We start from the raw sequence: 12408 nt of genomic DNA, 5'->3' as shown, positions 1-12408 counted from the left end.
TAGGAGACTCATTTTGTTCACTTTCTGTAAGTACATTTTTATTCAAAATCCATGCGAGCATTCTATGTTTGGTAGGAATATGAAACTCAAAAGCATATTCACCAATTAGGCTCTCTCCTCATTGTGAGGTGGACCTAGAAGACAACTCAGTATGGGACACAAGGGGAAGGAAAAAATGGATATGTTCAACCCGAAGTTCTAAGAGGGACCACAACACATCTGTTTGTTCCCAGGATAGAAGCAGATAAAGCTGCTCATTTCCCAGCCTGACTGTCCATCTGCAATTTGTAATTGATAACCTCTCTCTATGCTCTCTGCTTGCAATCCAGACCACAAGAGGATTGCTTCACTTCGTGGAACATATCTTTTAGTCCTTTTGCTTCATCTTATAAGAGTGGCAGAGCCAATGTGCAGGACAAGCCCTTCAAAAGGCACCTCTGCATATACAAAAAATAAGACCCACCTATTGCAAATGCACTCACACCATAGATTCAAATGAGTTAGAAAACACAATTTTTCACATAGCAAGTGTACAGCATAGCAGTAGTCCCAGCTATGCTGAGTTCAGCGTGGGTAGGGAGGGGAGAATAGGCAAGATAGGACAAAGAGTGGAAAGTATCAATAGGGTACAAATGCATAGGGATAATGTGGCATAGGACTACTATTCTGAGGGCTGTCCCTAGAGAGCTGCGGGGTCTGAGGCAACAACCCCAGTGCCCTAGGCACGTGGCCTGAGGCAACCCCCTCACTACACAACACAAGCCAGGCGATTACCAGGGATTGGGTGGCAGCAGGGGTTGCCCCGCATCTCCCCGCCTCCCCACACTCACCACAGCGGCAGGAGCCGGATCAGCCCAGCAGCCTACTCTGTTCCACTGTGCAGCCCTCCCAGTCCGCTGTGCTTTACTTTTCTGCAGCAACTGGAAGCAGAATGCCTGGGACAAGGGCACTCTGCTTCCTGCAGCCCCGGAGAAGCCAAGCATAGTGGGCTGGGAGAGGGAGGCAAGGCAAAGCAGGCTGCCTGGTCATTCTGGCTCCTGCCACTGCGATCAGTGCAGGTGGGTGACCCCTACTGCTGTCCCATGCTAAGCCCATCCATAGGACAGTTGAGGTGGCTAACATGAGTCCCCCTCCACTCCAAGTGTGGGACCCGGGATAGCCACCCCAAATGTCGTATGCAGAGAATGGCTCTGCTCTAAAGAATAGTACTCTGTCTCATAGGCAGAGGTGATAGCCAGACAACATCTCGCTCCTGAAAGTAACAGGGGATGCAAGGGTACAGCACCTTCCCGTACACAGCTGCAGCCTGGATCTGCATGCTGCCTCCCTATGTGCTGCTATAGTGTCTACAGACGTAATTGCTAATTATCATGGCAAAGTTTCCTACTGCAGAGGAAGTAACAAGGCAACCTTCCCAAGAAACCTTTGGCAGAGGATTGCCAGCTACCTCAATGAAAGTTTCTTAGAGATCTCTATGGAGGATTCCTGGGACATTCCAGTGTGCATACACAAATTTTTCCACCGAGCCCCTTCTGCCTAGCTGCACAAAGGAATGAGAACCAGATACTGGTTAACCAGTCACATCCCTAGTTTGTAAGGACTGCTCCCTCCTTGGGGTGCCAGCCCTGCTGTGGCGGCAGCAGCCGGGGGGGGCGGAGGGAGAGGGGGAAGAACTGTGCACTCTAGCCAGCCTGCTTCTCCTTTAATCAGTGAACAAGTTAAACACTATGTTTAACTAATTAACCAATGAACACGGGATTTTACATCCCTAATACAAACTGTACCTCTGTAGGTTACTTCAATCCCTCTTCTACACCGGTTAAGAAACAAGAACATTAGCACATGCCCCCAAAGAATTAAAGCTGAATGAGTACTGAGTGGCGCTTCCTTCTCCTGACTTAGGCACACCAGAGCCTGATTACTGGGACTGGCTAGGCTGCTCTGGAATTAAATAAAGAGGCCTTGGCTTGCCACACCGCCAAATATCCCACATCCTCCTCCATCTCCCCTTCCTTGTCCACTATGTTGTCGTCAGGGTTCACGCCACTGGCCACCAACACCAGCTCCCCATAAGTATCCACAGGGATCTTAGTTATTGAGGTGGGGTTGCTGCTGAGGATGGTATGCTGCTCCTTCTAGAAGTGTTGTGTATGTAACACCACCCCTGCGTGACTATTGGCCTTTCTTGGTTTCTCTCAATTCCTTGATTTTGAACAGCACTTCTCTGTGTTCCTAACATATCCACTCTTCTCCGTGCTTCAAGAAGTCTGCCCATTGACATCAAAGTTCCTGCAGCTGAAGCAGATCCGTGACTGCAGCCTCTCCCCACAGGCCCATCAGATGCGTCATGTCCAGTGTATTCCAGGGAGGAGTTCATTTGCTAGAGTGAGCCGGTATGTTGAGCTAGTCAGATGCAATGTGAGCTCTCCAATCTAAGCAAACAGGAACAACAATTTCAAAGCTTCCCAGTGATCAAAAAGGAAAGAGAAGCACACTTGTGTACTTGGCTGCAGGGCAGCAGAGACCAAACCAATGACCATAGCAATCACAATGGGCATTGCGGGATATAAGCAATGTACTGCCTGCACTGAATAGGGACGATAAAAATCAAGGTTGGTTTTTTTTAAATGTTTTTTTAACATTTTTTATAAAAATACTAAATTTTCATTTAAAAACAACAACAGCTGCAATGAAATCTTATCACAAATATGCTACACCTACAGTGTCATAAAAATGAATTAATGGTTTTAGTCAGTGCAGCCTAGTAATCAGTTCTTGCTCTGAAAGTTCTGGGTTTTTCATTTCTGTTTCTCAGCAGACTGACAAGTGGATAGGTGGTTATTTTTGTTTTGTGCTTATGTGGTGGTGGCTCTGGGCCAACCATGGCCAAGTTAGTTAAGACATTGTCTCAAGAAAGAGACACAATATATTGGAAAAGCGAGGCAGCACAAAAATGAACACTGGAGTGGACAGGAAAGGAAAGGAAAAAGGGAAGACATCCAGTGTGTGCACACACCGCGTCCTATATTTTCTTACACTTTTGCCACAGAAAAACCTGTCATGACTTCTACGTGTTAAAAAAACACCTATCTGGAAATATTTTGAAGAAACTAGTTCCCTGGATTTAAAAAAAAAGGAAAAAAGTGTCAAGCGTAAGCAGTGCAAGAAGATGCAGGACCTACCTGCAAGAATGAAACATAAGGAAAACAGCTTATTGAGAGAAAATGTTGTGAATGAAGATGTGGATGTGTCTTAAGAACGATGTGGATCAACTTTGTAGTGCATCATTCTTCAAGACTCCCACTATGCCTCTTAACATAAATATGATTTAACAAATAAATTCCCAAGCTGTTTGCTATATTTACTGTTACATGACTATTAAATAGTCCCCAGAGGAAGAGCCAGCCAGCCAGTGCGGTCTTGGCTCCACACCTGAGGAGCCCCCTGCCACTCTGCGCTGCTGCCTCCTAATACAGTGGAAGCAGGGTGGGGCAGCAGGAGCCCCTAAAGGGGGTCTGAGCTCTCCATAGACAAAGGCTGCTGCAGCACCCCGATCTGCAGGGAGCTCAGACCCCTCGCGGAGAGGCTGCTTTGAGGCAGCCTCCCCTACCATATACTTCCCTGCCCCCACCTCCTGGTGCTGCTGCCTCCATAGAGCTGATGCTGGGGGGGAGCCATGTTTTAAGGCAGCTCCCCCCAACACTGGATCCTGCCTGCCCTGTACCTCACCCCCACCACTGCCTCTATAGAAAGTAGCAAGGGACATAGGGAGCCGGGTTCACAGAAACAGCTCCCTGCACGTATTGGCTCCTGCATACCGCCCTCACCTTCTGCGTTGCTGCCTCTCTCATATAGAGGCGGCGGGGGGGGGGGAGTGAGGGGTACATGTAGTCAACAAGATTAACCAACAAGCCTGGGCATATAGGTTAATCATGTAGTTGTCTACATGTTGACATCCCTAACCCTTACTTGACTTTTTATTCCTACTTCTTACAATGTCCTCATCTCACTAGCTCTCCATTCACCGTCATCCAGCCTAGAAAGCAAGGATGTAAAATCCTGTTTAAATGATTAACCAACTAAAAGGGGGATTAAGTGGAGGGGACACTCCAACCCAGCTAGAGCAGCCCTCCTTGCCCCCGCCAGGCTGGAATGCTTCACACCATCTCGCAAACAGGGGCTGCTCCAACCCAGCCACAGCATTCCCTGCTTGTGCTCCCCTGATACAGGTAGAGGCTGTGCTGGCTGAGATGCTGAGCAGTCCCTGCCTGCAGCAGACCAGTGTGCCCCAGAGGAAGGGGTACTCCAGTGTGCTGACTGGAGCATCCCCTGCCTGCAAGATGCCTGGGTTTGATGCCATCAGGGATTGTGCTGGAGCAGCCCTTGTCTGTGGTGGGCTCCCTCCCCTGGGATCGGAGCAATCCCCTGCTTGCAGCAGGCAGGAAGCTACTCCAGCCACACTGTTTAATCTTCTTACACAGTAAGTCTCACCTGTTAAGGGTGAGGCTTACTGGTCAAATCTTCACATCTCTACTAAGAAGAACTTTAATTTCTAACTTAAAAAGAAAAAGGGGAGAGAAAGAAAAAAAATGAAATGAGACAAAATAAGCCTTTCAGCCCTTCTCACATCATAAAATTTCAGACCCTAAAAAGCTATGGAACAGGAACCATCTTGTGTACTATTTGTACAACATCTACCCACATAGAATCCTGATCCTTGACTGGGGTTCCTTTGTGCTATCACAGTACAAATAATAATAGTGTAGAAAAGGTTCTAAATAGTAGAATGTCAATGACCCCTGAATTTCACAAGAATTGATAGTGATCTCAAGTTTGGAGAAATTTCTCTAATAAAGTCATAAAAAGGAAGACAACTCAAGTACCAACTTTCTTCCCCAAAAATTTGTTTAATGAAAATAATTTTACATTAAGATCCAAAAGAAAAAAAATACACTTTAGCAATCATCAGAATCATAGCAAGTAAGCGTGAAAGCACAAGTTATCTTCTGGTGTCTGAGCAACACCTGACTAACATGGAGAGAAAAAGCAAAAAACAAAAACACCTTGCTACAAACTTCCAAGTCCGCTCAGAGACAAGATGTTCGACTACATGTTCTCTGCGCTTCTTGGCATGGACCACATGCCCAGCCACTGATGTCAGGGCCAGGAGAAGAACTTTTCTAAATGTGACCCAGAGAAATCCATCCACTTCACTAGTTTTTTGGGAATGCAAGGCTCTCATGATCCACATTCTTTGTGAAGTCAACAGGCCCAGATCCAAGAAGATAGCAGTAGTAGAGTCAGTCACTAGGATAGACTCCTCTTATTGTGATATGCGTTCAAACTTCCCATGGCCTCTGTACCTCTCAAGACGATTTTCACTGAGCACATCACATTAGTGATGAGTGCAAGCAATGTTTTCTACACAGACTGGCACAAGCCCAAGAAGATGACTTCAACATGTAGTACAGCCAATGCCAGGTTATCTGCATCACAGCGCTCACTCAGACGCTGTTGCTTCCACTGCAGCAGAAGAAATCTCACCTGTTGGAGATCCAAGTATATGGTGGCATCATTGCTGTGAAGCTGGACTGGACGTGAAAAGTTGGAACAGCAGGTGCTTGCGTCAGTCACCTTTGGTCAAGATGAAATATAGGTATCAGTGCAGTCATGAAGAAATACAAAAGGAGTCACCAGATACTGGCACACCACAAAGCTGCCCTAAAGACTCTCAGGAGTTTGTGCAAAGTGGCCCGCACTGACACCTGGCAATTTGCTCACATGGCTTTCTCTACAGCCCAAGCTAGCCTGAAACAGTACCAACACCACCCAGAAATCAATTAGAAGATTTACAGGATTAGGCAAAGTTACCAAATCAAGAATGGAAAGCAGATCCAAAAACAATCTAATATAAGCATTAAATACCTATATAGTTCTGTCCACTATATATTGTGTTTAAAGACTGTGCTATTAGGACTATTTAAAAAACACCCTGCTTGTACAGATGAAGAGTCAGATCTCGGAGAAGAGTGAATAAAGTTTAATTGACAGCTTCCAAATTTGGTCATGTCCTCTTTCAGGCTGCCGGGGTGAAAGCAGCTTAAACTGGACAATTCAAGACAGACTAGGGTGCTAAAGAAAAGACAAGACATCTGAAATGCTTTCCTGTAGCTATAACTTGTAGTTGGTCTCAAACTATACATAATTTTCAAAAAACTAACTACTGTACAACAAACAGAATTTTTCACACCATTCTTTTGTGCATTTGTTTTCACTTTTGTTTACCATTCATCCACATTTCCTAGGAATATTGCTTCCAAGACACTTCTTAATGATCCCTCCACAGTGAGGGATTCTCTTTCCCAATTTCAAAACGATTTGGAAAACGAAGAAGAACAAGAGCTTGTAATTGTTTTGCTTATTTATTATGTATGAAGGAATACTGACAGCCATACTGATTCATTTTTGCTTCAGATTCTCCTCACGGTACTACCTATATTGCAGTTATACTGCCCAATGCCCTCCAAGTACCAATCCCACAAATGGATAAAGAAATAGCTTCCTGGAGATTTTGAAAGCCAATTGATATCATAAGCAATTATGGGAGAAATCAAATTTGGATCTCTCTGAAGAATTATATACCTTAGTCAAAAGCTTAGTGGGCATGCACTACTCAATCCTGCAGTATATGACTGTAATGAAGATAATCAGTGGATGAGGCTTAGCTACAGACAGACAGTTATTTTTGAGAGAAACAGAAGCAACTGCAAAACCAAACTGATGAAGGCAACCTGATGAACTATGCTTAGTATTGCAGCATCACACCACAAAGATAAATCACGGTGCTTTGTGGTAAAGAGAATGGAAATCATCCTGTGAAGACAGGTTCATCAAGGTATTAAGCAATGTACCAGTCTGAAGACCGTGGGGGAAACTGTGCAGATTTGAATAGCAATATATATTTTGTTGCATGTGCATATGATCAAGATGATTAGCAAGTGAAAAGAATTATCAGGATTTTTCAATTCTAGAAGAACTTTTACCCACACTCTCCTCCCTACCTAACCTAGAATAAAACAAAACCCGTACCTAAAGGGTGGCTGGACTGGATACCACAATTTTTCTAGAAAAGCTCTCTGTTCTTCATAAATGGACAGCAAAGAACACTATACCCGCTGAATTATCGACATTACTGCTGTCCCACCCCCAACATAATTGCACGATGCTCTATATCCAATTTATGTCTAATGACACCGTGTTGTGTGTACACAAACGTGAAAAAGATGTCAATTTAGCTACACAGTAAGCAGGTTCAGAGCAGCAGTAAAATGGTTTTGGGACACTGAAAGAAAAGTATAGAAAGTCTAGCCCATAATGACTGTTCAGTAATTGTGACATAGAAGACACATTGGCAAAGGATACCCCATTCTTTGTAAGCAACTCTCATGAGTGCTATGTGGTTTATAGTAGAGACGTAAAATCCCATTTAATTAATTAATAGGTTAAATGTGAAGTTTAACTGTTTAACTTATTAAATGAGGCAAACAGGGAGGCTGCTCAAGCCTGCCTGTGAGCGTCCCAACCAACAGCACACCAAGAGCAGCTCCAGCCAGACTGGAGCTGCCCCCTACAAACAAACACTCACACTTATGGCAGGCTCCACGGGGCTGGACCAGCTTCCTGCCCACAGCAGGCAGAGGGCTGCTCCAACCCCTTCTGGTTAATCGTAACCAATAAGCCTCACACACTAAGGTGAGGCTTACTGGTTAACCATTAACGTTCCTAGTTTATAGGAACAGTGGTTTAAGGATAAACTGGTAAATTGGGGATACATTCTAGATCCTTTGCATCCAAAGGTGAAGGGTATGCGAGTGGCCAGCGTCAGAGGCAAAATATCACCAGAGAACGATTCACTGGTATTTGTTAACCTGCCTGGAGAGGGAAGGGTTGCCATAAAACTGGAAGGGTTGCCATAAAACCAGAGGAGAGTACTTTAGAGTGGCTGAAGAGCCAGCAGTGTCAGGAAACTGACAGCTACAAGAAAGATTGTCACTAGAGGCAAGGGGAAACAAGGTGACTCTCAGGCCTGGGTACTCTGAGCACCACCACACTAATGTAGCAGTTTTAATATTTGCCAGATACTCAAAGATTGACTTCTCTGGACAACAGAAAGAGGAGGCAGAAGAAATTGCTTCAAGTCCTGAAAAGCTAGAAAGACAAGCTAGGCTGTTGCATATGAATAAACCTTGCAGTCAGCATGTTGACCAAATCGAAATATTTAGTGTACACTGTCAAATAAGTGTGAAGAACTTGGAATAGATAAGTCATTCATCACTTCTTTAATGCCAAATCTCACCTTACATATTACACTCTTTCTTTATTACATATATCAGTCTCAGGCTACGTCTACATTCTGTAGATTACAGCAGCATAGCTAAAGCCTTGCTTATATCTAAAACCTTGTTGCTCTGTAGCTGCTACTCTGTTAGCAGAAGAGAGATCTCCTGCTAACAAAATAAAACTACCACCGCCACCACCACCACCACCAGAGGGCAATAGTTTTGTTAGTGACAGAGCCTCTCCTATTCACAAAGTGCTGTCCAAATCAGCACTGTCATTAAAACTTTTGTTAGCCGGGATGATGTCTTTTCACATCCCTGCTCAACAAAAGTTTACTGCACTTTTGTCATTAATAGACATACCCTTTTTTGATATGGTGATGGCAAAGAGCAGGGCTCGACAAACAATACAATCTATTCGCCCATGGCAAATAGATTTCAGCCACGCGCCCCGTTCATTCGCGGTGCGCACATGCGCATTGCAGCTCTTGCACATGCGCAGTACGGGCCTGGCGAGCGATTTTCACCATCGTTCATCAAGCCCTGGCAAAGAGCATTGTTACTCTACCCCCGTGGTCACCAACTGGTCGATCGCAAGGCGTCTGGGCTCCCCCCATATTCCGCACACCACTGAGAAGCCCCACTACCTACCCCCAGCGAAAATGGAGGCAGTGCCGGCTTCCCCCAGGAGGACTGAAGTCCCACAGCTTAGCGCCACTTCCAGGGGGTCCGGAAGTGCGCTGGCTGCTCTGCCGGGTGCACTGCAGGAGGGGGCGTCGGCCCGGAGGAGGTGCACAGCGACTTCCCTGCACCAGTGCAGCATGCGTGGGGTATGTGCATTTCCGCCCCAGAGCGGGTGTGCACAGGGTTTCCCTGCACCCCCGGGGGGGAGGAATGGAGGAGGGAGTCGGGGTTGGGAGGGGGGGCGGAAGTGTCGGGCCCAGAGGAGGCATGCGTCAGCTTCCCTTGGGGGGAGGGGAAGAATCCTGGGAGGTGGCAGATGAAGGAGACTCTCTGCCTCCACTGCCACCCTGCCCCCACTCCCCAGCCACAGAACTCTGTCCCCATCCCCACTCCCAGAACTCTGTCCCTTCTTCCCTGTCCCGAGCTGCGGCACCCTGTCCCCTGCCGAAGCACCCACTACCCCCCTTCCTCAGTACTATGTCCCCTGTTCCCACCAACACAGTTGAGGCCACATTAGTGAAGTTGGGTGCGGGGGGTTGGAGGAGGGTTTTTTTGCATCTCACTTGTGTGGCTCCAACTGACTTTTCTTGGGTCAGAGACCCGACTCAAAACAGGTTTCCTGCCCTTCTCAGAAATAAAGACAATGCAGAAACTTTTTGTGTTTGACATAGTATTTTATTTAAAAATGAAACCCAGCCAACAAATCCCCAAATGGGACCAAGTCCCCATCTGGCCACAGCATCATAACCCTCCTGCACTCCACTTTCCCCCAGACCCTACATCTGAGCCTATCGTACACTGGAACCCCCTGCCCTGAGCCCCTCACATATCCCAACCCAAATTCCTGAATCCTCACATACAGAAGTCTGTGACTTGCTTAGTACCCTAACCCTACGTCTGACCCCAACACTGCCCAGCCTGGCACCCCCTCCCCGAGCCAGCATCCCCTTATCTACCTTCTCCTGCATCCAGATTTCCTCCCAAAGCTTGCACCTCTCACCCCTTCCCACACCCACATCCCTCATTCTCATCTCAGAGACTACACATCCTGTCAACCCAGCGAGGGTACGGCTAGACTGCAGGAATTTTTCAGGATTCCGGAGATATCCCACAAAAACACTTCTGCATCCAGGGGTGCATTTGTTCTTCCGCTTCTTTTAGTAGAAGAGCAAACATGATTTTTCGGTCACCCCTATATTTCTCTTTCCACGAGGAATAAGGGAGCTTCCAAAAGAAGGAGTTTGACATTTGGTCCAGTCTAAACATGCCAAATGTTGGAAAAACTTCTTCCTACAGAAGAATTGGGAAAAATGCAGCAATATTAAGGTTTGGGGATAGCAAGTGATGGAGAAGAGGAGAATAGAGAGGGCGGGGCTTCAAGGAAGGGGCGGTACAGTAGATCTTGGCTTGGTTGGTCATTTAAAAAGTGATCTTGGGTGTAAAAAGGTTGGAGACCACGCTCTACCCTATAGGCCAGCTGCTGCTGTATATGAGAATGGATTTATATACACACACTCAAAACCAAGTATATCTTAGTGGTACATGGTAGAACACCACAATGAAGTAGCAAAGACTGGACTACTAAACGTCCAACTTACATAGTGACTCTCTTTTCCAGAAATTTCTTAAACGTTAGAAGTTGGCTAGCTATAATAAAAGAGTCTTATGTTCATTCTAAAAAAGTTTCATATATTTTAAAGGTCCATAAAATATTAAAGATTCCAATTTTCCTTCCCACAACCTTATCAAAGAGGTAGAAAAACCCTGGGTAATTGGACATGAAAGTAACTGATACAAACCTATCTTAGTGATTTTGCAGAAACTGAAACAATGTGAAATGAGAATCACTTTATATAAATGCCAGTAATATTTTATTTACTGAAATGAGTAAATTTAACCCTTAAAATTATACTGCTCAAAATATGAAAAAAGAAAGTATCGTTATGATCTATTCTGAGCAACAGCTCATTTTTAGCACCCCAAGTACGTAAGCCTGAGAGAGGAACATCCCTAAGTAGACAGTTTGGGTTCATCTACATTGCAGTGCTTTTCCGGAGTAACGGGTCTTATTCCAGAAAAACAATATTTGCATCCACACACCAATTGTGTTCTTTACAAACAAACAATCGAAAGAATGGAAGGGGTTTTCTGACCGCAATAAACCTCTTTCTACAAGGAAGAATGCCTTTTCCAAAAAAGCTTTTTTGGAAAAAGGCATGAGTGGACGCAGAAGAGGGAGTTCTGTGGAAAAATAGGCTTCCAGGAAATAACACGGACGCCCTGCTGGCCACTCCGTCCAAACTCATTACAACTCTATACTTCCCATCTCCCGGAAGGTCTTAAAGCCACAGGCACCCAGAACAAGGTTTGTGGTAGGAAGCTGGCCCTGGGAGCTGTACCTCACTGTGTGGCTGCCACTGCCATACATCTGGGCACTAATGGCCCAGCCTCAAGTAGCAAAGACCCTCACAGGGAACATGCCCAGGGCTCCCAGGACCCTGTCAGGGGCACAAAGGCATGCGCGTCATGGACTGGATGGAGATCCTGGCCCTCCTGGAGATGTGGGGTGAGGAAGAGACCCTCCAGGATCTCCACTCCAAACAGCACAATGGCGATATCTACGGCTGGATGGCCAAGGCCCTGGCCGCGAGGGGCCACCAAAGTTAAGGTGCACAGCAAAGTTAAGGGGCCACCAGATCAGGTGCACAGCAAAGTTAAGGAGCTGCGGCAAAGCTACACCAGAGCCAGGGCGCACAGCTCTTGCTCTGGGGCAGGACCCCACTCCTGTTCCTATTTCAACAAGCTCTACTGCATCCTGGGGGGGGGGTGCAGTCCTTTCCCCACCCCTTGTCGTCAACTCAGGGTTGGAGTTGCCTGTCCTCACTCAGGCAGGGGTCCCAGAGGATGACAAGGAGGCAATGTCACCCTAAGTCTGGAGCTGCTATCCCAGGACCTGGATGTCTCCCAGGCATCCTCCGAGGCCAGGGAGGGATCATCAGGTGAGTACTCTTAGTTTTTCCACACACACAGGGCAGGCCCTCACGTTGCAGTCCATGCTCTGCAGTCAGCAGCACGCAGCCCCACAAGGCAGCCCTGGACCCCCCTGGGCTCCTGCTCACAGGATCTGGGGAGGCCAGACACATTTCTGACCCCCAGAGGGACGGGGTGGGAACACCCTCCCACCACCAACCACTGCTGTAAGCAGGCTGGGAACAAGGATACGTGCCTACCCGCACACAGACTGAGTGCTGCACATGGGCATGCCTGCTCTCTCAAGGCACCACCCGCTCTCTGGGACAGCACTGCCAGGTGCAGGTATGCGTGTGGCCCAGATGGACCTGGAGCAGCCTGGCCTTCTCTCTCCTGCTCATGGGATCCAAGTGTG

At 46.8% G+C, this 12408-nt stretch overlaps 1 protein-coding gene across 3 annotated transcripts in view; it reads right to left on the bottom strand.

Moving 5' to 3' along the window:
* The window catches only part of MTF2 (metal response element binding transcription factor 2), a 61577-nt gene that overhangs the window by 34895 nt on the left and 14274 nt on the right, over positions 1 to 12408 (bottom strand). For 2 of the 3 annotated variants that reach the window (XM_075936549.2, XM_075936550.2), the window contains exon 2: positions 5545 to 5634. The exons of the other annotated variant lie outside the window; for it this stretch is intronic. In XM_075936549.2, the coding sequence (XP_075792664.1) occupies positions 5545 to 5576 (32 nt within the window). In that variant the 5' untranslated portion in view covers positions 5577 to 5634. The remainder of the gene's footprint in view (positions 1 to 5544; positions 5635 to 12408) is intronic. 3 annotated transcript variants of the gene reach the window in all.

Source organism: Pelodiscus sinensis, chromosome 9, assembly GCF_052426305.1.
Source record: "Pelodiscus sinensis isolate ZL-2025 chromosome 9, ASM5242630v1, whole genome shotgun sequence".
Lineage (NCBI taxonomy): Eukaryota > Metazoa > Chordata > Testudines > Trionychidae > Pelodiscus > Pelodiscus sinensis.
Note: the sequence above shows the minus strand (reverse complement) of the source record. Positions and strands in the feature narration are given on the sequence as shown.